Here is a 26,228-nt window from a genome sequence, read left to right on the forward strand (position 1 = left end):
CTTCCATTCTGCCGGGGAAGGGCTTGGGAAGCAACGTGAGCACAGAGAAGCATGGGAAAACAGAGATGCAAACCAACACGCAAGTCATTTGGGTGGTGGGAGAGCCGTGACATGGGGTGTTGTTTTCCTGGAGGAGGAGCTTGCCCCTGAGTGGAGCCTTGAAGAGAGCTGAGGATCATGAGATGGAGAGGATGAAGATTCCAGGCGGCTTGTGCAAAGAAGCAGAGGTAGAAGGGAAAACCCCCCATGTGGGGAACAGCAAGGGGGCCCTTTTGATTAGAATGTAGAATGGGCGAATGCACAGTTCAGGGCTACTTGCTTGGGTAGGGCAGCCTGGCTCAGCTTGGGAAGGGTGAAGAGCACCAAACGGACTAGCTGGGATTGTGTTTGCTTTTAGACTAGAAGTTGCTGCTACAATGGCAACTTTCCGGGACGTGGAAAGGAGATGACTTGGACGTGTCCCAGTTGGCTGTGGTGCCCAACAGAAGAGGCAGGACGTCCCCAGCAGATCGAGGGGAAGGTGGGGCCAATCCCAGGCAGACACAGCAGGTGCTTAAGACTGTGTCATCTACTCTGTGAAGTTTTAAGATTGCAGTGAGTCAGTCAAGGCATACTGGTGGCTCCCTCTGATGGCCCTTGAGACCCCCAAACTGAACAAATTGGAAAAATGAATCATTTTCTGTGGGACCTGCAGGTGGCTGTGCTTGCAGAGTTTAGGAATCAGACTCGGAGGGCCAGAATTCCAATTCAAATGTTGTCCCCGGCTCTGTGAACGTAGGCGGTTTCACCTAAGTTTCAGTCTCCTTATCTGGAAAATGGGGATGGTAATTCTTATCTATCTATATCGATCTTGTATCTATAGCTATCTCTATCTGCCTGTATCCTGAGGTTGCTGTGAGGATTGCACTTTGGAAGGTATGAAAGTGCTGGAGAAATGGGAGGTAACCCAAAGGCTCCAGGCAGCAGCGTTCCGTGGACACTGGACACCGAAGTGGAGTTAGAAGAACCAAGTTCAAATCTTGCCTAAGACATTCATCCCCTGGGTGAGCCTGGTCTCTGAGGTGCCTTCCTTCATTCCCATTTGGAAGAGGAAGAGTTTGGACTCAACGGGCTCTCAGGTCCCTCGCAGCTCTAAAGCGAGGAGCTTAGGAAAATGGCATTCCTGGTAGCCCTGAACAGGATGGGGTCCAAGGACTGGACTCTAGTTCATCTGACGACATGAATGTTTTTTGACTCAACTGCTTTTGTTACCTACCCAAGGGCTGATGGCTAGAGAAGGAAGGAATTCCCGGCTCTATTCTCCCAAGCTGGGATGTTTCTTTCTTTCTTTTTTTTTTCTTTCTAAACCCTTACCTTCTAGCTTAGTATCAATAGTATGTATTGGTTCTAAGGCAGAAGAGCAATAAGGGCTGGGCCAGTGATTCCCAAAGTGGGTGCTACCGCCCCCTGGTGGGTGCTGTAGTGATCCAGGGTGGCGGTGATGGCCACAGGGGCATTTAACTTTCTTATTAATTGCTATTAAAATTAAAAAAAAATTAATTTCCAGGGGCTAAGCTAAGTCATGTCTTTTCTGGAAAGGGGGTGGGAGGCCAAAAAAGTTTCGGAACCACTGGGCTAGGCAATGGGGGTTAAGTGACTTGCCCAGGGTCACACAGCTAGCAAGTGTCTGTGGACCCCAAGGCCCTCTGGGAAATTAAGGGATGTCTGGTAAGACCCGAGACCGATCGTGACTTGTTCCTCTGGAGCCGAATAAAAGATCCTAAAGCAGAACGATGATGTGAACAGGGGACGTAGCGGCCAGGTGGAGAGCAGGAGGGCCAGCAGGGACACAGGCCATATGGGGTGCCGGGTCTACCGAATATCCTGGACCAAACGAGGATTCCCGGCACGGTGCCGAGGTCCCCTGTGGATGGAGTAAAGAAGGACGAGAGGCAGGCGGGATGGGCAGCCGGGGTGCACGGCTGTCTGCCTTGGTGAAGGGCGTTGAGGGCAGATCCATCGCAGCCTTAGGGCAGCCACTCTTTAAGAGAGCTCTTCGGATTTCTTACTACACACAGCCACATCTCTGTTTGTGCCTTCACCCACCACTTGCCTGGGACCACCCCTAGGGTTTGGCCTAAGGAAATAGATTCATTTCCATCTCCCTGGGTCATCTCAAATGCAAGGCAGTACGGTGTAGTGGTCAGAGCATTAGTCTGGGGCTCTGGAGCCCTGGGTTGGAGCAGAGATTTTGACGCCTCGCTGCACAGCCCTGAGCAGACCTGGGCCTCTCGGAGCCACAGACCCCTCAGCTACAGAACAGGACAGACACCTGCCACCACTGACCCTGCGGACCAGACTGCCCAGTCTGGAGCCGAGATCTCCCTGGCGGGGCTCCCCCCTGCCATCAAGATGGCCTGGAGGGAGGGATCGCCACCGGCCGTCCTTCCTGTGTTTATTGACTGCAGAGACACAGCAACCCGTCCATCTATGGCGTGTGGGGGGAAAGAAGAATGGAAAAGCCGCTGGCTCGAGAGCCTGTAAACGGGGTTCTCCACTGGGGGGGGGCGGAGGGAGCCATCGTCCTCTCCAAATCCTCTCTTCCATCCCTGCTCACGGGCCAATTGGGCCACTTGGGCCAGATGCCATAGTGTCTGCTTTTCCTCAGGCCCAGCTTCCTGGATGAGAACAAAAGGACGTGGAGGAGGCGGCGAGGAATGGCAGCCACGTTTCCCGAATATGCTCGCCGCAGCCTTCAAACCTGGGAACGAGGGCTCGACTGGAGCCGAGTCCAAGGCGAGAGCCACGGCGAGAGCCGTTCCTCCCCTCCGTCCGGGCCACGAAAGGCTCAGCGTTCCTGAGGAGGCCGAGCGGAGCTGGGCCAAGCCGGAGCCTCTTCTTTCAGTGGTACGTTTGCATCCAGCCCCTTCGTAACTGGTGGCTTCCCCACCTCCTCGTGATGGATGCTCACCGCGCAGCCAAATCTTCCAGTTCACAGAAGCACAATCAGAAGGCGCTGTGGCGCCTCGGGCAACTCGGCAATAACCGGGGCTTCATTTCTCCAACCAATTCCAAGGCAATTTCGAGTTAATAAAAAAATGGTGGATTTATCTCTTTGGCCTGTTTCCAGGCACGTGTGGGGGATAAAGTCTGCAAATGGCTTCCTCTCCCAACATGGTTTCCTCTTCAGGAGCTCAGACCGAGCAGGGCTGGCCAGGCCGGCTCCAGATCCCACCCGAAGGACAGAGAGCCAAAGGAAGCCTCTCCGAGCAGGGGCGTCTTGAGTTCCGCTGGCCGTGCCGCCGAGGACAAGGATGCTGAGGGAGAGGCCGGCTGAGCTATCGGCAGGGAACGGAAACTCTGTCGGTGGTACTGAAGAGTCTGCGCTCAACTCTCATTGGGAGAAACGACGAAGCCCTCAATTAAGGAGCAGGGAAAGGTCTGATGGGAAGAGAAGATGACTTGGTTAGGGAGGTGAGTGGCTGCTGGCCAGCTGGTGCCCTGCCTTGGATCCGGGGAGCTTTGGAGAGCGAGAGGAAGGCGCTCGGCAAATGGGACGGATGGAGGTCTTGGTGGGAGCTTCAGGGAGCCCGTGGGTGGCTGTCCAGGGTGGCCTGGCCGGGTTGCTCTGGGCTCTGATTCCCCATAGTGAGTGCCCAGAGGTCATGCGTTTGGGGGAGGACTAAGATTGGGCTGAGGGCGCTCCAGAAAGTTACTCCCATGATTGGTTCATCAGTTTTAATTTACAGGCTAAGTAAATTAGGCACCAGCAACGCTGCTCAGTACGTCTCCCCCCACACAGCTCACGTTCGCTCCCATTAATGAGTCCTCTGTGAGCCCCGTGACCAAGGCTGGAGGGCGAGGCTGACTTTTCGGGTCGTGCTATGAAGGCTGGCGGAAAACAATGCAATTACGGCCCATAAACCGTAGACACGGGGTTGAGGAGCCATTTTGGCACTGAAAAAGTCTTTCATGCCCCTCCAAACAATGAAAAAACAACAGCTGATAATACCAGATGTTGTTCAAACACATAACCTAATTGAGTGAAATGCAAGGCAGCATGGGAGAATCTTCCACCTGACGTCTATTCTCCCCAGCGCCTTCCTTTCCCTGGATGGGGAATGTTCCAGGGCTGATTCCTCCTTTCTCCTCTCCCGATATTCTCTCTTTTGCAGCGCTCCCAGCTCACCCTCTTTCCCTCGTCCTCTCTGCTCTTCCTTCTTCCCCCTCTCCCCAGTTATCCCCGGCAAGCCTCTCTCTTCCCCTCCCTCCCCGCTTTGTTCCATTTGCCGGTTATTCCTCACGCCACGAGCATCGTGCTGGGGTCTCACTGCCCATCCTGAAGGGAAACGAGACCTAAAGAGGAGCGAGTGGCCTTCCTGGCAGACGCTTGGGATTCCTCTGGGGCATTTCCAGCCATCTCCATCCTCCTCAGTGAAGCCTGCTTCCTCCACGGAGCTCACACCAAACCATTCTCAGTCATTTCTGACTCAAAGGGGCTCTTTTATTGAATACAAACATCACCCCCGACATCCTAGTCTCGACGACAGGAGACCCCGACGTGGATTTTGGCTGTGTTCTTCGCATGGACGGGCTTCGATTTAGACATCGTTTCCACAGAAGAAAACGCTTCCGGTTCCAAGAAAGTGACTCCAAGGTGAGCTTTGGGGATACAACTGGCAGACAAAGGAGCCAGCGGCCACCCGCCTTCTTGCTCTTGATTGTCGACAAATGCCATGGTAGTAATTAAAATCTTTCGGTGTTCCGTCCCGGGCACCTCTCAGTGTATCCCCCCTCCCAGAGAGCCATTGTTAGGAAAAACAGACAAAGAAGAAACTGAGCAGCCCAATGAACAGGGCAGGTATGGCACACACCGCTGCCCGCCCGGAGCCCCCCACTTCTGCACTGGCCTTTGGGCTGTTTTTGCCTAAAACTCTGCTCCGAAGGCCTCCCGCGCCAGCTTTTTAATGATGACCACCAGGCAGCCCGGTGCTTTTCCAGCCATAAAACGCCAGCAGGAAGATCATCCTGGCTCTGGGGTGGGAACTCTGGCTGAGGGGGTGGTTAGTAGCAGACTGAGCCAGTTGCCCCCAGGACCAGGAGGCTGCTCCTTCTTTGGGGACTGGTGCCCTGCCATCCATGCCACACGAGAACATTCATCAGCAGGGCCGCTTGGCAACTCCATCGAGAAACAAGCCCCCGGGGGGGGGGGCAGGCAGGTCTGGAGCCAAAGCTGCCCTCCGGCTCATCCATGTTTACATACTACAATTTAAAAGCTCTCCAGATTGCCCATGAAGTGCTGTAGAAATGGGTCAGTCCTTCCTCACTTCCCTGCCTTCAGGAATCGCCTTCCCCTCGAGGCGGCCCTCTGGCTTGCTCCTGTCCTTGAGCACTTACCACATAATAGTGGGCTCCAGTGGGCTCTCCTGAGGTCTTGGCGCCTTGCTAGCTGGGGAGCTCCAGGACAGCTGGGATCATTGCTAGCCTATCTGCGGGTTTCCTTTGCCACAGTAGATAATTCGAAGCATGTTGAATGCATGAGTGGACTTCTTCTCCCCCAAATGCCTGCCTGACCTTCAGCTCCTTCTCATCCTTCCCCTCTCCTGTAAGCTCGCCCAGCTCCCTAAGGCTCTGAGGCCCAGAGCCCATAGAGGTCTGGACCAGCAACGAGAGTCCCCTCCGTGGGAGTTCTCAACATCCACCCTTGGAGCTGAGGCCTGTGAGAGAATTGGGGTCAAACATTTCATTTAGTGCCACACTAGAAACACAAGTTCAAACCTATTTTTCCAGTTGCTACCTGGGGAAACTGAGACAAGGATGAATTCTAATGGCAGTACCAGAGCCTCGTAGAGGGAGTTATTGATGGGATGAGAAGCTGGATCCAAAGATCTGAACCCTGAAGGCCCAGGGCCCTGGCTTCTTCTGCTCTGTCCTTGCCGTATCCGAGAATCCAACCGGAGGCCCAAAAGGATTTCATTAGCTGCTCCCAACTATCCATCAGGGCCGGCTGCCTTCTTTTTGATGGGCATCAGCTAGAAGCCATCATGTTCTCTGATGTTCTGGCCCACGTAGAAGGGGGTCAGCGCTTGTTTCTTCTGCCCTTGAGCCGAGTTTCTCGAGAGGCTCAAGGGCTTCGAAAGGTACCATTCGACTTTCTTTATTTTTCAAACGAGGTTGGCTGCCTGCTGATGAGAAGGTGTCTCCTGCCAACACTTATGGATCTGATGAGCAGATCACGGTAGGGGTGACAAATGTGTGAAAGACTTTTTGGAGGCTCAGAGGTGATGAAAACCAGCCATGAGATGCTGAGTGACTCACAGCGGATGGCACCTCCAACAATGCCCAGGACCCGGCAATGAGTGTTCCACTTCAGGAGAAGCAAATTTCAAAAAGACATACATTTTCGAAGGCCAAAGAACGGACTTAGCCCTGGCAGGCACCTCAATGTCATCTAGTTCCCCCCATTTTCCAGATTCTTTGAAGGATGCCTCTAGAGATGAGACGACTGGGGGCACAAGAGTTGTCTTCAAGTATCTGCAGGGCTGTCATGTGCAATCGGGATTAGATTTGCTGTTGGCCCCAGAGGGCAGAACTAGGAGCCATAGGAAGAGAATGATTTAGGCTCAGGAGAAACTTCCAAAACAGAGCAGGATGGACTGCCCCAAGAGCCGGGGAGCTCACCCTCTGTGGAGATCTTCAAGAAGAAGCTGGATCACTAATTCAATGGCGACAACAACAGGAGTAGCTAGCCTGCATTTCTATCTAGGCTTACGAAATGGCAAACCACTCCAGGAGCTTTGCCAAGAGAACCCTAAATGGGGTCAGGAAGACTCGGACCCTTCTGAAATGACTGAACAACAACACAAAGCACCTGTACGGTTTCTTCAGGTTTGAGAAGCATCTTACAAATATGTTCTTTTTATCCTGCTGGGCATGGTACAGCGGTTATCACGTACTGGGCATTTTTAGTTCTTTCATCGTGGGTTGGACCAGAAGCCTGCCGAGGTCCCTTCCACTCCCGAAATGCTGTGATTTGGTAAAAGCAGTCTCAAGGCGGGGGGGGGGGGATGCAACTGGAATTCAATTCAAGAAACAGTTATCATTTCCATGTCCAGCTCAGGTCCGTCCTCTGGACTTTGGAATTGTTTGTGAACTGCTTGCCTCATGGAAGAAGATTCCAATCCACTGGAAATACCTTTCTCATACTGAGACTCCAAGGGGATCCCCCGACTCCCAGAATTCCAGGATGCCTGAGGTAGAACCGACTTTAGAGGGTTCTTGTCAAAACTGTCTCTCTCGGGAAGCCCCATGGCAGCACAGCGGACAAGTGCTGATCTGGCCTCCGTGTGAAGGCCTCTAACGAGAGGGAAGCTGCCACGTCCTGAGGTGGCCCACCCATGCCGCACCGGGGCAGCTCTTCTTGGCAGGAAGCCGTCTGTGACATCATGCTCACTTCCCCGCAGCTCGCAGCACCAAGAACTTGCCTCTTCCTCCATTAACCCAACCCAAGTGTCGCTACGAGGGATGACATGATGATAAGGACCACTTATGGGGAGGGGGACTGATTGGATGCTACAGTAAGGGGAAGTATGGCTGCTCTATGGGACTGGACCACAGGCAAAGGGCAGAACAGAGGGTTTGGAGGACGGTGGCCCCCACACCTAAGGGGGTGAATCTTTCTCACCCCACTGGGGTATCCCTGAAGGTATTCCACTTCCTTCTTCACTATGCCTGAGGGCAAAGCCCTGGGTGCAGGCACCTCAGTTAGGAAAGTGGATGGAACTCTGGATCCCACTGTGTCGCCAACCTCTCCCCATACAGAGAAGTTTGTTCTGGGCTATTCAAACATCAATACTCTTCCCTGTAGGAAGCAGCAGCTTAGACTTCGAGTTCTAACCCCTCGTACAGATATACGGACAGACACTGAAATGAAGTCCTGAGTCCAGGCCAGGCAGCCTAGTGCAGGATAATACGAGCTGGCCTCAGAAAAGCGCTGACCTCTGGGCTCTTGGCTTGCCTCTGATCCATATTGGCTATGTGATTCAGGGCAATTCCCTGGACTCTCATGAAGGCAGTTCCTTCAGGCTCCAAGAGGCAGAGCAGGAAAGGCCTGTGTTGGTAAAGAGACCTTCCTCGAGGGTGTTCCCCAAATCACTGTCACCCTGAGAATCTGTTTCTTTAAAAAGGACCCTATAAGGCTGGCTAGACTGGATTACCGTGACTGTTGCAGCGCGACGTCTCCACGAGCCGACCGTTTTGATCATAGCACGCCATAGCCTGGTACCGGTAGCCTTGGCCGCACTCCTTGATGTCTCCTTGAACCTTCATGCCCAAGAGAACCTCCACTTTGCCTTCTGGTAAGATGCAGTCTGACCAGTTGCCCACAGCCTGGGCGTTGTACTTGTCACAAGGACAGTACTGGGTGTCGATCAGAGGGTAGAGCTGGGAGTTCCTGCACTTGTCTTTCTTCTTACTTTTTCCTGCAGAAGAGAAATGAGAGGAATTTCATTTGGAAGCCGTTCCCTGCAGGGCTCCCCATGAAGCAGGCGCCAAGCAAGTGTTTTCCTGCACCGGAAAGAAACTCAAATGGAGAGCGGCCATTGGGAGCTGGCTATCTCCTTCCCCAAAGCCTCCTCGGCTCCCTTTTGGCTCAGCTTTCACTCTGCGCCGTAGCTATAAATCCACGCCTTCTCCCATCCCTCCCCCATGCTTCTGACATCGGCTTTTGCCCATACTGTGTCCAGTATAGTTCCATTTGTCTCACTTCCAGCTTCCAAAGCACTCATTGTATTGTACACAGGATAAACTCGGTTGTCGTGACTGCCGGCCTCGCACTGATGCTCGGAACCCTTAGACGGTGCCCTCACTCCCGCGCAACGTTCACTAATTGGAAGACCAGAGGGCAGTTTCGGAGCTGCCCTGGATGCTGTTCTTTCTGAAGGTGAGGGATGGACAGGTCAGAGTGTGCACAGACACTCAGTTATGAGCCAGGCTGGGAGGTCTGGGATTTCCTCCTTCCTTTCCCATCCTGCAGTGCTTCCCTCCCTTCCTGAACACTAATTAGCTGGTGAGGCTTTTTCAGAGTCCCACACTGTGGCCAGTGCATTCACTGTCTTACACTCCAGAGGGACTGCTTTAAGAAGAGAGGACAAACACTAGAAGCTGGAACAGTCTGGAGGAATTCCATCTATTTTCCCTTTAAGTAGATAAAACACATTTCAATGTTGAACTAGCTGTCCAGCTCCTCAGAAATGCAAAGTCGTTCAGCCTACGAAGATGCGGTGCTAGCCTCTATCCGCAGTTAGCTACTGGGCTTAGTACATCCAGCGCTTCCAATAAGGCAATGCGGCACATTGGCAAGACAAGTCAGAGGGCCTGGGTTCATATCCTCCACCTTGTGGGACCTTAGGAAAGGCACTTTACCCAGGTGGGCACCAGCTCCCTCATCTCTAAATTGGAGAGTTGGACCAGACATCTTCCATTGCCCCTTCCAGCTCTAGGTGGCTAAGCCTCAAACACTGGTTTATTTGGTGAATGCTGGCAGATCAAGGTCATCCCAGACCCTCTGGAAACAGGGTCTTTGTGTCACCATCCCTGGCTCCACCTCAGGCTCCATTCCTGGAGTGGCCACTGGCTCAGCCATTGCCTTTGTTTTGCTGGCTCCTTTGTAATAGCTTCATTCCCATGATTGGAAGCTCTAAGCTAGTTTCCTGCCCATCTGAAGAGAGAGAAAGGCAAAACTGGAGGCAGCAAAGGTTATGAGGGAGGACTAATCACAAGACGCACATTGGAGAACCTGCTCTAACATAGGAGGTTGGCCACACTCTAGGTTTGAGTTCTAGCTCAGGAAGGATTTCATATACTCCGACTAGACTCATTATCTCCTTGCTATCTTTTTTTCAACTAAAAATCATCTGCCATATATCGTATGAAGTAGGAAATAGATCTCCATTTTAAAAATAACATCTCCTATGGCACTGCTTTTTAGGATTGTTGACTTCCACCAAAACAGTAAAAACAGGTACATTTTTGGGAGAGCTCTTAGATGCCAGGACACTCATATACACTCCGCCATGCTTCGAGGGTTTAAGAAGGACTCTATATTTGGCTTTCTTTGAATTTTCTAACTTGGATAAAGATGAATTTGAGTTTCCAAACAATTCTTACCAACAATAGAACGCTTCCTAGTCCTAACTGCACCACAGTCTCCATTGCATGAAGAAAATTTGGACCAGTTGGTGAACTGACAGTCATCCAGGCATGGGATCTGGCAGGCTTGGGTTAGTGCTGGCAAGGGGCCTGCATATCGAAGGCACTCACTGACGTCAGCCTGGGCTCCATCTTGTTTGCGACAAGTGATGGCTAGAAAAGGAGAAGAAGAAAAAAAGAGGATGTAGCTTATAACCAAAAGAAAATTTTGTAGAGTCTACAATAATCTGGAAATGGCCACACATGCTTAGAAAGGTTGGACATTTTTGGAACTTCTGATTTCCAGAGAAAACCTAGTGAGATCTAAAGATCACGAAGAATCATGCTATCCTCTTTGAATCGCTGGCCATTATAACCTGACTGATAATTCTTCTCATCACAGAAAATACTCCGTGGCTTCTGTCACAGAGAGAGTACGTGGCCCCTCTTCTGCTAGCAGTTCAATACTGGGAGCTATTCCACTAATTGTATTCATGTCACATCCCTCTTCTTCACACGTGTATGAAAGCACACTTAGGAAATAACTCGAGTTGTCATGGTGATCCGACAGGGGCTTTGGGACACCTTTTATTCTCAACAAAGTGTTTTAGTAGCGATGCACGGAAGTGCCGTCGATAATTTGAATTGTCCACTCAGAATCGGCCTCAATGAGCTCAGCTTGTACATTGATCTAAGATCGAGAAAATAGCTGACACGACTGGATGCTGTCCTGTCAGTCAGGCTTTCTGCTTCTATATTCCATAAAACATTGGAAAGCTAAAGGCTAGCTCAAAGATGGTGACCAGGATGGGGAAGGGCTTTAAGTCCATGTCAGATAAATATTAAATGGAGGAAGTGGGCACCTAACTGGGAAACGAGAAGCAGGGAGAGGAGAGCTGTCTTCAGTTGTCTGAAGGACAGTAGACAGAGATGGTACTTTTCCTGCTAGGCTCCATTGGGAAGAACCAGGTGCACTGTGGGAAATTTTCAGGGACAAATTTTGGCTTCATAGCAGGACAACTCCCTGACAAGGATGGTTATCCCAGAGTGGAAGGGACTCCCTTAGGAAAGAGTAAGGCTTCCTCTTTACTGGAAATCTTTCAGTAAAATCTGGAGGAGCCCTTATTGGGGGATTGGAGGAAGGATTCCGATTCAAGGGTGGTCTATATTTCATGGGTTTCAGAGATCCTTTCAAACGCTGAGATTTGATGGCTTTTAAAAGAAAAGAAAATCTACAACATCCCTATTAGTGCTACCAATATTTTTACCAATTCAATTGAATTCACCACATATTTATCAAGCATGTCCTAAATATAAGGTGCACACCTAGGTGCTGTGCAAAAACAAAATCAAAACCATTTCTGACCTCAAGGAAATTCCATTTTACTGGTGGGGGGGAGAGGAAGGAATATAACATGTATATAGGAGAGAAATATCTATACACACATACACATACATATAATATAAAGTAATTTCAAAAGGCAGAGAAAAGAACTGGGGTGAGTATGAAAAATCCTGAGTGAAAGGGATCACCCAATTGATGCTTTGAAAGCCTTGAGGAATTTTAAAAGCAGAATTGAAAAGGGAAGGAAATCCAGGTAGAGAAGATAACTTGGGCAAAGGTAAGGAAGTGGGAGAGATGATGTTATGTATAAGGGCAAGTTTCTAAGCCAGTGTGCCTGGAACAGAGTGAGTAGCAAGAGAAGACAAGGAGAAAAAGGTTGAAAAGTTAGCCCTGGACCAAAACAATAGAGAAATGTTTAGAAAATCGACTGTAGATTTTGTGTTTTATACTAGAGGAAAAATGAGTCGGTGGAGATTTTGGAGGTGATGTGATCAGATCTGTTTCCACAAATATCATTTTGGCATTTATATGCAGGACAGATTGAAGCCCAGGGAGACTGGCCAGTGTGATTAGAAAGGAAGCTTTTGTTATGAGAGTCTAGGCGACCATTGGCCAGTAAGTAGAGTAAAAGGGACAGATGGAAGAGATGATATAGAGGTGAAATCGAGAAGACCTGGCAACTGATTGGCTATGGGAGGGTGGGGGAGAGTTCTGCAATGATTAACCAGAGTAACTGGCTATGGTGAGGGTCCAGTAAATAAACGAATGAATCTGCCTTGGGTTCTGTAGTCTGCTAAATAAATCTTCTCCCAGCTCATGCCCAATGGCGCTGATGCCAGGCAGGAGCCTGGTAAGAAAAACAATTTATGTTTTTGTTTATGTAGTTAGTTTATGTAGGTTTATGTAGTTAGTGAAATCCGTCTCCTGTTTTCTGTATCCCTTTTCTTCATAGCCATGAATTTATAGGCTCCCACATCTATCAGCAGCTTAAAGGAGGAGAGTATCAACAATGCTGCCAGGATAGAAGATCCCCTGGAAGGACTGATATAATTTTCTTAAGATGAACGTCTTTTATTGAGCCTAGTTTTTAGGTCTTTGCCATGAAAATATAAGGAGGATTATATCCCTCACAAGCCTGTGTGTAGCAGTTTTCAATGGTGCTCCCACTGTAGAAGGTAGATGGGAAAGGGCGGATGGTAATATAGAGAGGATACTTAGTGAGAGATTGGGCAAGTCACAAAGGGGAGGGAACATGGAAAGCAATTGTGGAGAAACGTGTCAGGAGACAGAAAAGGCATCTTGGAATTTGGATTCCGAGAAGCAGCGCTCTCCGAAATCCCGGGGTTTGCATGATTTTGTGCTACTGGAAAGGACCCAATCTGAGATTTCCACCGTCGTTGGACCCTCAAAACAAGAAACCTTGGGCACCCTGCTCCTGCTGCGGACATTTTCCTCATCCTTATTCCCAGCCTGCTGTGGCAAGGTCTACTGAGGAGAGGAACCTGCATTTATAAAGCACTAGACTAAGCTCTTGACAAATATCAACTCATTTGATTCTTACAACAGCTTTGATAAGTAGATGCTCTCATTGCCCCCATTTGGCAGCTTGATTACATCTGGCGAGCACAGTTAGGCTAAAGAGCCTACAAAAACAAGCAAAATGGGAGCAACGAGGGTGCTATTTATATGATCAGCCTCATTTAGCCCCGTTATTTATATATTACAACGTGCTATTGTGGTGGACGCTCTCCTAACATCCTTCCTGCCAGTCTAGGCATCAGCCGAGTGTGGAGAGGATGGACTTGTTCTGTTTTCCTGTTCCGTTGGTTCGTGGTGCCCGGTGACCCGCTCTCCCTAGAAATCTGGGGAAAAGGAGTTTGGGTAGCAGGGCTGGGGCTTGAATTGCTGTCAAACAACCTAGCATGCCATCCTAAGTCAATATTCTTTTGCACTGCCAGGATGCTTTCTGATTATTCTTGGTGGTTGGGGATTTCAGAGTGGAAAGACGGGGGCTGGCGAACAATAGAATATAGAGCCAAACTGGTGCTAGATGGCTCTCGATAACTGTTAGGAGTGAGGAAGAATAGCTTCACGGCCCCAAGGGACCCCCATAATCAGCAGCTCTTGCTTATACAATGACCATAAAAGGCCATGAGATGATTGGTCATGCATCTCCAATGACTTGGGCTCTTACTGGGAGGAAATCTGACTTTTCAAATGCAGGAAAAGGGTAAGAAATTAACTTTCTCCTGTTAGGGCAAGAACAAATCAGTGTGTGGAAAGGAAGCCATCTGGGCTCCTGACTTTATAGAACTTGAAGCACATTTCTTAAACTGAAAAATAAGGGCATTCCAACTGAGCAGTTATTACAGAAACAATGTAGGCAGCTCAGGAGCTTCGTATCAAAGTATATCTTGGATGGGCAGAATGCAGCTATATTTATAACTGAAATTGGTGCCTGGTATGAAGTGTGTCTAGATAAGGTGATCTGCTTTTCCTCTCATATTTTCAGAGTGACTGAGCCATGTGAGAAAGGGAAGTGGGGTTCCTGGTTCTCTTGCTGATACCAAGTCTGACAGAAGACAGTTGAGAGGGGAAGAACCTTGAATTTATGAAATAGGAAGATAGGTTGAAAGGATTAGAGATATTCAGCTCAACGAAGAGAGGCCTCAAGGGTGACGTGAAATCCATCTTTAATTCTTAAAGAGCTGTCATGTGGAGGAAGGATTAGACGTGTTCTTGGTCCCAGAAGGCAGAACTAGCAACATGATATATTTGAGATTTAAAGTCAGGGACAGCTTCCTGGCCATCAAAACTGTGTCCAAATGGGATCAGTTGCTTTAGGAGGTTGTGGTCTCCCTTTCACTGGAAGCCCCTAAACAAAGGTTAGATGGCCACTTAATGGATATATTATAGAGAAATTCAGACATAGATTAGACTGAGGTCCCTTCCAAGTCTGAAGTTCTGGAAGTCAATTATTTTCTCAATCTTTCTCCGAGTAGCTGATAATGCCCTCAGAGACAATATCCACATTATAGAAAAAGATCCTGTTCTTCCCCAACTTCCAAGGACTATTTCTATTTGATATGATGGAGCAGCCCAAACCAAAAAGTAGATAATGTGTCCTCAAGATGGGAACTGAGCTTTGAAATCGAATGCCCCCAAAATGCCACCTGGGCTACCCACTCCTGCCCACAAGGGGACAATTCATGTGGCTTTATAGCATAATCTCCCAGGGAAGCCAAGAAACCAAAGTAGCTGAAACACCCTGGAGGCTGGCAATCACCATAAAGACCATTTGGACCCCAAAACTGGCAGGCCTTTCATCCCTGTTTCTTGCCTAAGTCACTGAGAGCCTATTGATTCCATAACTGAGTTCTGGCCCCCATGGATGGCCATTAAAGAGGAAGAATGAAAAAATCATAAATGATGATTGTGGTAGCCTGAAAAACCTCTGGCTTTGGGGCATAGTCTTTGTGTTTGATCTGTACACATATTTCACTGAATCTTCACAACAACCTTGGGAAGTAGTTGATATTATTATCCCCATTTTATAGATGAGAAAACTGAGGCAGGTAAGCAACCTGCTCAGTGTCACATAGATATTGAATATTTGAGATCAGATTTGAACTCACTCCAATATTCTATCTCTTATACCACCTAGTTGCTACATACTTGGAACTTTCCAGACTATAAACATTTAGCTCCCTGTCTAATCGCTATCTCCCTACCAGTAGGAAACCAATTAAATCTATGATTCTGAGGAAGACTCTACCCCAAACCCATGGTCTCCTTCCACATCCCTGAGCAGCTTTGCTGTGTGCAAAATATTAGGTGCACCTATTCCAAGTTAAGAGGAATGATGAGACCCTGCCAAGATGCAAGGGCTGGACCAGGGCAGTTGCTTCTTGCTTCGTCATCATCTCTTCCTCCTTCTTCCATGGACCAGTCACTAAACCTGGGTCCAGTTTCCCTGGATTATCAAGTCCTGCCCTCTGGAAATCATTGATACCTTTCTTCCTGCTGACAGGAACGCTGATGAAGTCTTGCCCTTCTGGCCCCTGTTCCCTTCCCTAGGAGCTCTGCTACTTTATACAGCAAGCCTGCTCTTCTTGCATTGGGAAAGGAAGAGGAGAGGCAAAAAATAAGGGGAAGGCCCAGGCGCTGGGAGAGAGTTCCCCGGATTTCCAGGGCTCGGGAGCTTTAGTTGGAGACAGATGCCATGGCAATGGACACGTGGGTCTCCAGTTATAAACTGCCCGAGTAGAAAAGCATATTGAGGTAACTGGACTAATTCAGTGGAGGGAGTCGGGAGGCCCCAGCCTCATCAGTGGGCTGAGCCTCAGAACCTCAGTTAGAATCTCGCCTCGTCCCCTTCTACCTTGGAACTCAGGCAAGTGATACTCACTTTGGGGGACTTAGTTTCCTCATTGATAAAATGAGAAGTTTGGATCTACAGAGTTCTTTCCAGCTTGATTTAAGCTCCTACAACTCCAAGTCTTACCTGGGGGAAGTGAGTTTTGGAAAGTCTGTTGAAAAGGAGGGGGGTCGTGGATTGGGAAAGAAGAAAGGAGAGCCCACCGCGGGGGAAGGCAAGGGCTAGTAACTAGCACGTTTATCTGGTAGCCAGGGATGTGCTTTGGGAAAATGAATTCTAAGTAGGTGCCGATTAGTGAGAAGAGCAAAACTCATGAAATAGATTCAGGCATGCACTATTCAGAGCTATAATTATGAAAAATATGGCACTTGGTTGGAGCCTGCTGGAAACGTGCAGTGTGGACTTGAATAATGTGACACCTAGAAGAATGCTCCTCTGAGAAGTCCGTGGCAGGAAATATTCAGTCTGTGCTCGAGGCAATAAAGGAGCCAATGAGGATCACGGCCAAGATGATCTCCTGCTCGGTGGGAGCAGAACGTGGTTCATCACCGATAAGAGCGCTGGAGTCACAGAGCGGGCCCTGGAAGCGATGCTTAACCCAAGGAGAGATGAGATGAGTGATTCGCTTAGAGGCTCACACGGGAAGCCACGAGTGAGAAAGAATCAATGAAAACTAAAAAGCCAAAGGAGATTGATTTGAGTGAGTTAGTTATTAAGAGACCTAATTGAGATAATAAATAAGACCAGGGTGATAAATAAGGGGAGAGGCACCCAGCTGTTGACTGTATGGCTGTGAAGCTCTGATGGGGAGCAGGAAACTCCGCTCCTCACTCCTACTTGTGATTGACACGTGGCTGGGGGAAAGGGATCCAGTTTGCTTCTCAGATCGGATTCCAAGAAGTTAGAGATGAGGTGCAGCTTCCTGGGGACATTCTGGAAGGACAAGAAGGGGCTACCTGGGGTAGAGGGGCACTGATGCTTATCCAGAACCCCCCACATGGGAGCCAGGGAGGGTAATCCCAAAGAAAGGTACCCTAGGAACCTTCACGGGAGCAGCCATGATAGGCAAAATAACCAAGTTTGCTCAGCCCCTTCTTTGGTTGGTCAAACTCACAGCCACATGCAACAGACACCAAGAAAGCCCATCGAGTCAGCATTCTTATTTCCAATCACATTCCCTCTTCCCAATCCAAAGTCTCCCCAAGCAGTCCTGCTTTTTAGAATGGGATAAGAAAATGCCTTTCAGCTCCCATTTTGTCTCCAATAGCCAGAACTAGGATCCTGGAAATTACCCCGAAGCCTTGATAAGCCTCAAGGGAGCCTCTTAACAACGTGATGGAGCAGGGAAGGGAGCCCAGCCTCCTTTTATGTTACTTTTGTTAAAATTTCGAGAATCTGGGACCAAATCACACTTCTGCAAGAATTCCAGAAGCAGAGAAACCCAGAGTTAGAGAGACCTTCCCGGAGTTGACCACAGATCCACTAATAATGATATCTTGGCCCCTATTGGCCACCCAGCATCCACCGAAAGACCTCATGTGGGAGGAAAGGTACCACTCACTTCCCCAGGCCTCCCCTTCCTCTTTTCACTAATCTTCAGTGTTCAGAAGCTTTCTTTGCTGGAAATTGAAATATATCTCTCTAATTTCTGTCCTTTGTTTCTTCCTTTGACCTCCAGGGACATCAAAACAAATTTAAGTCCCTCTCCCTCATGTGCTATCCCTTCAAATGACCATTTCCTTTGCTTTCCAAGCCTTCTCCTTCCCAGTCTAGTCATCCTAGGCTTCCTTAATGCATCTTCCTTAAATCTGATCTTCAGGCCCCTCCAGGGATCTTAATTGTGTTCTTTCAGCTTGCCGGTGTCTTGTTTTTTTCTAAAACTAGTGCTCGGGACTGAAGCCAGAACCTTAGGTGAAGTCTGACAAGGACAGAGCAGAGAATCCATTTTAATTGCCTCTTTACCTCCCAAAATGCAGCCTAGGGTTCTTTGGCTTTCGCATCATGCTGCTTGAATGTCACTGAGACTTCTAGATCTTTTTCAAACAAGCTCCTTCTGATCCCTTTACCTTCTATCCTGTGCTTGGGAAGTTGATTTTTTTAGACCCAACACTTCAAATTTATCCAGATGGCCTGACCAATTTGTTGGATTCTGGCTGTCATCCCACAACTATTGATAGCCTAGACCCATGTTGGTGAAGCGATGGCACGTGTGCTGGAGGGGGCTGTTCCCTTCCCCCTCTCCACCACACCTGAGGACATTTTTTCCACATCACCCACCCCTCTGCCCAGCAGCCCAATGGGAGCACTTCCTTCTTCCCCGTCTGGGGTAAGGGGCCAGCTCACATACGGTGTGAGGGTAGCAGTTTGGGCACTTCATCTCTAAAAGGGTTAGCCATCACTGGCCTGGACAGTAACTCTAGAGAATGGGAGATGGAGAATGGATCTGGAAGGTGAAGATTAATGTCAAGTCATCTGAATTTGGTTCTTTTCTTTTCTCTCCAGATCCTGATGAGATAAAGAAACTGGCTTTGAATGTCTCTATTCTTTCTTCATTGGGAAGGAAAGCAGAGGCATCTGGGATCTACTTAATCTTTCCCCTTCATGGTGAATGAGGCACAGAAAGATGCTTTCATCCTCTTGTTCTGGCAGGGATTGGAGCCCTGAGCATAGAAAGATTCAGCTGTTTACTTCTGTTCTTTCTGGCAGAAGTCTGGAATTTTACATAGACTTATTTCAAGGTAAGCCCATCTGACCCAAGGTGAAGTAATGCCATCTTCCTTTCAGACATAACCACGCACTTCATACCTTTAGAGCTATTGGTAACGGTTTTATTGAGCTTATTTTGCTAACTTGTAGGTTCGTGATCAGTTAGGAATGACTCTGATGGTCTATGTGCTTGCTATCATCAGCCAATCTTTCTGTCTCTTCATCTCGGTCTGTCTGTGTCTCACAATACTCTGTGTATGTTTAATGGAAGCAGTCTATGCAGTCATCCTCTGTCCTTAGCCATGATAGATCCCCAGGGGGACCCCTTAATGCCCTTTAACAGATGGATGGTGTAGTCTTGTCAGTAGTTTCTGTTGGAGCAATACTGCATGGAATTTCTTAAATTGCCCCCACTTTTCCAGAATCTGCCTGGGATAACATGGATAGCGTCTTCCTGACCATCCATGTAATCTCATATTTATAACATCACTGATGGAGAGAATGAGGCATTCTTATCAGTGTTTTCTGATGGAGGCATCGCTGAGCCCACCTCTAATTAGTCTCCAAAAGGAGAATGAGCGAGGCTTTATTAGGGGTTTTGTTGAAATCGAGTTAAATGATATACATGGCGTCACTGTGACTCCTGGCCCCCATCTAATAACCACCCCCCCCAAGGCATGAATCTCTTCTGGGGTAGCTTATACTGGAGGAAGCCATGCTGTCTCGTTGTATCATGCTTTGCTGTTCTAGATGTCTGCTAATAATTGCTTGATGGCTTGTTCTAGACTTTGGATAGGATTACATTCAAGCTTGCTAGACAAAGGTTTGCCAACTCCATTATCTTCCATCTCTCTCAGAGGCAGAACAAGGGCTGCCTTTCTCTACTTCCCTGATCTTTTCTTCCTGCTGGTTCAGCTGTAAAATCTTCCATTTCTCTCGATGCCCCGGGATGGAAAGACGTCCCTTCTTTTCGATGTCACTTGGGTCTGGTCACAAAGTCAGCCAGGGCGGCAAGGAGCTAGCCTGCCATTTTCAGGCTTACTTTCCATTTCAGCGTTCTGTTAACCACTTTTTGTTCTGTCCTTCCCAGGCCAAAGATCATTCTCTTAAATCAATATTGATTTCGAGTCCTGCCCCTTGGGAAGACAGCTCAGCTCCCTGAAATGATTTGTAGTCAGTCATTCCAAGCTCCTCGGACTGACATAAGCCTTCAGGGCAGGAGAAACAAAGTCAGAGCGGGGTCTGCAGTGAGGATGAAGAGCACACACGTATCTCATTGCTACAGGCACGCCGCATGCCGGTGCCGTCAGCAGCGACCATCACTGACGAGCCCAGGGTTAACCCCTTCCAGGGTAGAAGGCAGAGCGCGATACCCGCACGATTTGGAGCGTCGTCGAGTCATCAGGACACAGAAGGATAGTGGGAACAAAACGTGATTCCGGGCTCGGGTTTTCATTTAGCATGACTTGATTTGACAACGTAGTTGTGGAGGGTCGTTTGTCTCAAGGATACAAAACACTTTGATACGGAGGCTGTGGGGAAGCCCAGTCCTTTCTGGAAGAAACCTTCTTCTTCTTCCTCTTCTTCTTGATTTTTGCCATGACTGCCTCCCTGTTTCAGGCTGATTATGACTCCAAGTTCAGATTTCCCAGTCTCTTTGCCTCCCTGCTCGGCGCTCTGTAACCTACGTACAGATTCCCCAAAGCTCCCCTAGATTGTCCTGCTCTCCTGCCCAACACTGCCAGTGCTCCCCAACGGCTACTTACGCTGGCACTCCAAGTATTTCATGATCGAACTCCCACCTACCTTTGCCGCCTGGCTTCTTCCTAGTCCCTTGGATTCAGCCCAGTTGGTTGACTGACCAATATCAAAAGTACTTTCTGCTTTCCTGACCACGTACTCTGTACGTTTGCTCACGCCATTCCTTTACAATTAAACCCAACTCACTTTCAGGACTTCTTTGCCTATCACGAACCTACCAAGCCATTAAAACCTTGGTCAGAACCTTCCAGCCAGATGCTCGGTCCAGCCAAAGCCCTCCTGAGCTCCTGGGCTCTCCCTCCCAGGACTCTTCCACAAGCTGGTCACTCTGGACATACGTGGCTGAACTCCCTGAAGGCCTCCCAAGTCCCCTAGCAGCGGAGGCAGCCTGGCATTTCTCTGTCTGCCCCAGAGCTCCGGAGGGAGCCAAGCGGGGGGCTGACTTGTGCTGAGGGCCAGCCTGGCCTTGCTCCTGAAGAGCAGGTTGGCCACTCTTCGGCCCCGAAGGCTTCTCCCTCTCTAACTCTCAGACAGGGCCAGAGCTTTGGTCTTGCACTGCAGTATTGATCCAATTCTTTTCAACAAACTTATTTAACATGGACTCTCCGCAGAGCTCCCTACAAGGGGATGGTGGAGATGCAACTTTTAGATGCTGTTGTTGCATTCATAGAGCACGTACAGTTAAGTGCAGTTTAAAACAAGTCATACCTGAGTCAATGAGCCCAAAACAAAGGCTACGTGAGGTCTTATGGAGAAAAGGTCTAACCAGATCAAGGGTTCTGGCGCTTGAGATGGGCTTGAAAGGGCAGGTATTGGCAAAAGGGAGAGAGGAAGGATATTCCAACCATGGACAATAATGGAGAGAATCCTGCTTTGTTCCTGACACTTGGCTCCCGTAGAGCCTTCTCCCTGTCATGGCCCCTATCTTCATGCCTCAGCTTCGTGTCCTCTGGGCCACACTCCTGAAGCATCACCCTTTTATTTCCTAAATGTGCGTGAGGAGGCAGAGGTTAGGTCACTCCCTCTCCCGCTCTGTTTACACCTATGGCCGGACTGGCCTCTGAATTATCGCTTGCCCCTTCTTCAATTGTTTTTGTCCCTGATAAATTTTTTCCAATTATAGCTATAATCAAGAAGCCATTTGTCCCTGTCTACAACAGCTGCGACTTAATAGACTTTCATTCGGGAACATAGAGTCTAAATTGCCAACGAAGCAACTGAAAAATTATTAGAAATAATATATGAGCGAGAGGCTGGCTAATCACACTCAGAAGAAGAAGAAAATATTGATTCTGAGTATTTTATATTCACAAGCTTCAAAGGAATTTGACCTTAAAGAGCTCCCCAAATAACCATTCCAACTTCCAGCTCATCCGTTTCTCTGCTGGACCTCTAGATAGCCTTAGACTGGAAAGCGCTTGATGGGGCTCTGAGATGCAGAGGGTAGAAGAGCTCCTTAAACTGCATTTGCTCCCTGGGTGAGCCTTGTGGAAGATCTTCCTTCCATTTGACTATTATCCTCTCATATTCTCTCTTGGTAGCATATGTAAGAAAGAAGGGAGAAGCTGGAAAGTGGAAGAGGGAAAACACAATTCTCCTCAACTGATTTCAAATGGGAACCTGGTGAAAACTGATGCATGGGAGAAATAGCAAAGAAGGTGCTCCTGAGGCAAACCTTCAAGTTAGGTTGGCGGGGACCAAGAGCTTGGAAGGACGTCTCAGACCTCTGGACACAAGGCCACTTAGCTGATGAACAGCCTGGATCTAATGGGCCAGAAATGGTTGGCCAAGAGGTCCAAATATTGATGGGATGAATCAAAGGCCCCACAAAATCCAAATAGTCACCAAGTCCTGTTGATTTTTTTCTTGGTCTCCCCATAGCTGCCCTCCATTTCCATGACTAAGGGATACCCCTTAGGCCAATCCAGGCCCTCATGAGCTTAGACCTGGATTCCTATGACAGCTTGTGGCCTGGCCACTGGCTCGTCCTTATATACTTTCCTTCATATCACCAGTGGATCAAGCCTCATAATGGCCAGCTTTCATTGGGTTACTGTTTCTGAAATGTCTTCACTTGGTTTCCAGGCAGAGAAAAATCAAAACTCACTCGAACTTTCCCCTCTTCGGCTCTTCCCTATCCTTCCATCCTCATCTCACCTGACTCCCTACTCCCGCCAAAGTGGTCCACACCTGCCATGTGTCTTTTCCATCCTTTGGCTGTGTCTGCTTTCTCCACCTGAAATTCCCCTTTTCCCTTCTTCATTCCCATATAAATACTGAACGACACACGATTCAAAGCCCAGACAAAGGGCCAGACTGCCCTTGATGGCCTCTCTGATCTTCCCACTCGGAAGTGAGCTTTCCTGCCTCGTGACTGCTTATTTTTTCTTTTGCTGACTGTTATTAGTTTCCAGTCTGAGCACCAGCCTGGCTATGTAGTGAAAGATCATCTCTCAATCCAGGGATGGTTTTCATGGGCACAGGAAGGGCACATCAGTGAAAGCACAGAGCAGGATGTTGCCCTGGAAAACCATGAGATTTTGCAGCAGAGCACTCGAGGTCCACTCTGGGCTCTTCCTCTCCCCTCTGGGGGTGACCTTGGGCAATTTGCTTCTTTCTGGCTCTTTGTTTCCTCATCTGCCAAACGATGGAGTGGTTGTGGCTGAACTCAGAGGTCCCTTCCAGCCCTTTATCCATGAGCTCCGATCACTTGATGCATTGAAGTTCTACTATTTATTATTTCATCTCACTATCTCACGTCTCCAAGTAGACTATAATGCCATTGAGTACCCTCGACGCCCAAGCAAAAGACTCATGCGTGGCGCACAGTAGGTGCTGAATAAATCTCAATTGAATGAATGAAATGAGAAAATGTGGCCTGCGTGAAGAATTGGAAGTAGCTTCTGATGTCTGACAAATGGAGTGACTTAAAATGAACTTCTTGACGATCCTTAGAATGAATAACTCTCAGGGTAGCTCTCATTATCTTACAAAGCACTTCAAGGCTTCTTGTGAGGCAGGTGCTTCTGTTCTTAGGCCTGGGACTGGATGGATGGTTTCACTTGTAGGGGAAGTTTTCAGGTGAGAATATCTTCTCTACTGTTATTTTCTGAAGCTGGTATTCTTAGAGAGTTGCCCAAAGCACTGAAAAATGGAATGGCTCGGTCAGAATCACAGAGCCAACATCTGGAAGAAGTAGGAGTAGAGCCTACATGTTTGTTCTGAGGCGAGCTCTCTATTTACTATAATGTACTGGATTTCCACTGATATTTATTTTCCCATTTTACTGATGAAGAAGTTGAGTCCAAGAGGTTAAGTGACTTAAGTGTTGGAACAGAGACTAGAACTTCCTTTCTCCAGGCTAAGCAAGAATCAAGTTCCTTTGACTGATCTTGACACAGCCTGTTCTCTTTTCTCCTCACAAGCCTGTTCTTTGCTTTTTGGATGGGATCTAACATTTCTCCTGCTGCTGGGCCCCATTTTGGGCCCCATGAAAGCACTGGTGTGTCTTTGCTAACAGTTGTTTTTGTACTTGTTTCTTTCATTCTGGACCTGTGATTTTATTGAGGTTTTGAATTCCCAGGAAAGAGATTCCCTCTTGGGACCTTATCTCTAATTTAGTCTTGGAGAAATGCCCAGGGCACATTGTCCAGGTCACATCTGTGTAAGAATCAAGCCTCGAATTTAGGTCTTTTGGACTCAGTCAGTTCTTTATCCATGCTGCCATTCTGCCTCTAGAACCCCATCATTCATTCTATGGGTTACTTTAAAAAGCCTGCACAGGGTGGCATCATTCAGTCCTGGCACAGAAATGGTCCAAGACAAAAATAAAGGGGGGCTGGTGCATCGGGCAAGATGAATACTGCAGCATCTGGAGCTACCCAGCAGGCTCCACAGCACCGGAATGTGCCTGGGTGCCGATGCTCACTACTTTCTGCTTCCGGTTGTACATGGGCTCTCAGAAACCTGAGGGAGTCTATCAAGCAAACACGACAGGCTCTTTACGTTGGCACTAAGCGTGTGTGTGATGTGTTCACTGATGTCAAAGTTATCAGAGACGAAGGCTTCCTAGCTCAATACATGCGTGTGCAGCTTTCTGCAAAGACTTCCTGGACCTCACCATGGCGTGTGTACTTTGGTCATTCAAGGGCAAAGTGTTGAGGAATGGATGCCACCATGACTGCTCTCGCCCCAAGAGGCGTGTGTGTGGGAAGCTTGCTCCGGCAGGGCCGGCTGTCAGTTTTGCTTGCAGAAATAGCGAATCTCAGATTTGGCAATGATTCAGTGGCCATGTAGCCTCACCTAGATCTGAAAATGATTTCTACTCTAATATGCACGATAAGTGGTTGTCAAGTCTTTTCCTGAAGATATCCAATAAAGAGAGGCCCACCTCCTTCCAAGGCAGTTTGTTCCACTTTTGTCCAGCTCTTATTGGTAAGGAGTTTTCCTGATATTAAGCCTCAGTTGGCCCCTTTGCCTCTGCTCCCCCCCCCCCCTCCGCCATTGCTCCTGGTTCTCTTTTTGGCCAAATGATAACGCGTCGTTCCTCTTCTTCGTGAAAAGCCTTCACGTGTTTGAAGGCACGTATCCTGCCCCTTCCCAGCCGAGTTCCTCTGAGTGGTCTTGACACCGCCTGCGCCCTTCTCTCCTTACAAGCCTGCTCCTTCTTTTCTGGACAGGATCTCACGTGCTTACATCACTATGGAGGCCAGAGCTGAGTGGAATATTCCAAATGGGATCTCTGCTTCCCTCAAGGCAGCTCCTAAGAAGAAGAGCCAGACTTTGGGATTCTGCCTCGCTTTCCCCAAGTTCTAACAGTGCTGCTATGACTGCTGATGCTCAGCAGAAGTTGTTCTCGAAAGAGGAACTAATGGTGAATGAGGGAAATCCTTGGAGGGGAGGCTGCTGCTGGAGCTGCATTTAGGAGCACTGAGAGAAAAGCAAGAGCCCAGGGGATTCTTTGCAGCTCACTGAGCCTCATTCGCCTTCATGCCTGACTCCCTCCCTGGTGGGGAGTTGGGCGCCAAGGGGGATGGATTTATTCTTTGGGCCAGTCGGCTGCTCTTTTATTTCTAACAGCGACATACGAAGCAGCTCTTCCATTCTCCACTGTTCCATCCATGATGCTGGTGATGGAGGCCAAGGCACAGACAGAATTGCTCATTTCTGCCCATTGCCATGCTGGGGCACATAGTAGGTGTTCCGTACCTATGTCTGGATGCCTGAGGAGACTTGGGGAAACAGTCAACTGGATGAAAGTGAAGCTCGTATAGAAGGAAGAGGAGAAGGAGAGAACAAGCATTTATTAAGCACCCACTAGGCCAGTGATGGCAAACCTTTTAGAGGCTGAGTGCCCAATTAGGTACTTGCTAAGTGCTTTACAATATGATCTCAGTAGATCCTCACAACAACCCTGGAAGGCAGGTGCTCTAATTATCCATGTTTCACAGATGATGAAACTGAGCCACAGAGCAGTTATATGACTTGTCCACAGTCACAGTTATTACATTTTGAGGCTGAATTTGAACTCAGTTCTTCCAGATGCCAAGTCCAGAGCTCAATCTGTTGCATTATTTAGCTGCCTGCGTGAGGACCGACCCTGACCCACTGAGAGCTCGACTCACTTCCCAGGAGCCCTGAAGATTTTTTGCTTACTCAAGAAGACCTAGGCTCCAGACTTGCCTCTTACACACTCTGACTGTGTGGCTTTGGACAAGTAATTTAACCTGCCCTCCCCATGCAGTGGCTTACTGACCTAGCGGGGCTGCCACTCTGCAGTCATAGAGGGAGTCTTCGTGCCAGAATTTCCCTCCCACTGGGGACGGCTGAACCGGCGGGGCTCAATCACCTGCTTGCCTGAAGGACTCCAGG

The 26,228-nt window shown here is 48.7% G+C and overlaps 1 protein-coding gene across 1 annotated transcript in view; it reads right to left on the reverse strand.

Annotated features, from left to right (window-relative positions):
• The window catches only part of THSD7A (thrombospondin type 1 domain containing 7A), a 209,545-nt gene that overhangs the window by 29,500 nt on the left and 153,817 nt on the right, over nucleotides 1–26,228 (reverse strand). The window contains exons 12-13 of the mRNA XM_044678341.1: nucleotides 10,147–10,341; nucleotides 8,196–8,459 (exon numbers count right to left, since the gene is read on the reverse strand). Coding sequence (XP_044534276.1) covers nucleotides 8,196–8,459; nucleotides 10,147–10,341 — 459 coding nt within the window. The remainder of the gene's footprint in view (nucleotides 1–8,195; nucleotides 8,460–10,146; nucleotides 10,342–26,228) is intronic.

This window comes from Gracilinanus agilis, chromosome 5 (assembly GCF_016433145.1).
Source record: "Gracilinanus agilis isolate LMUSP501 chromosome 5, AgileGrace, whole genome shotgun sequence".
NCBI classification, from domain to species: Eukaryota; Metazoa; Chordata; class Mammalia; order Didelphimorphia; family Didelphidae; genus Gracilinanus; species Gracilinanus agilis.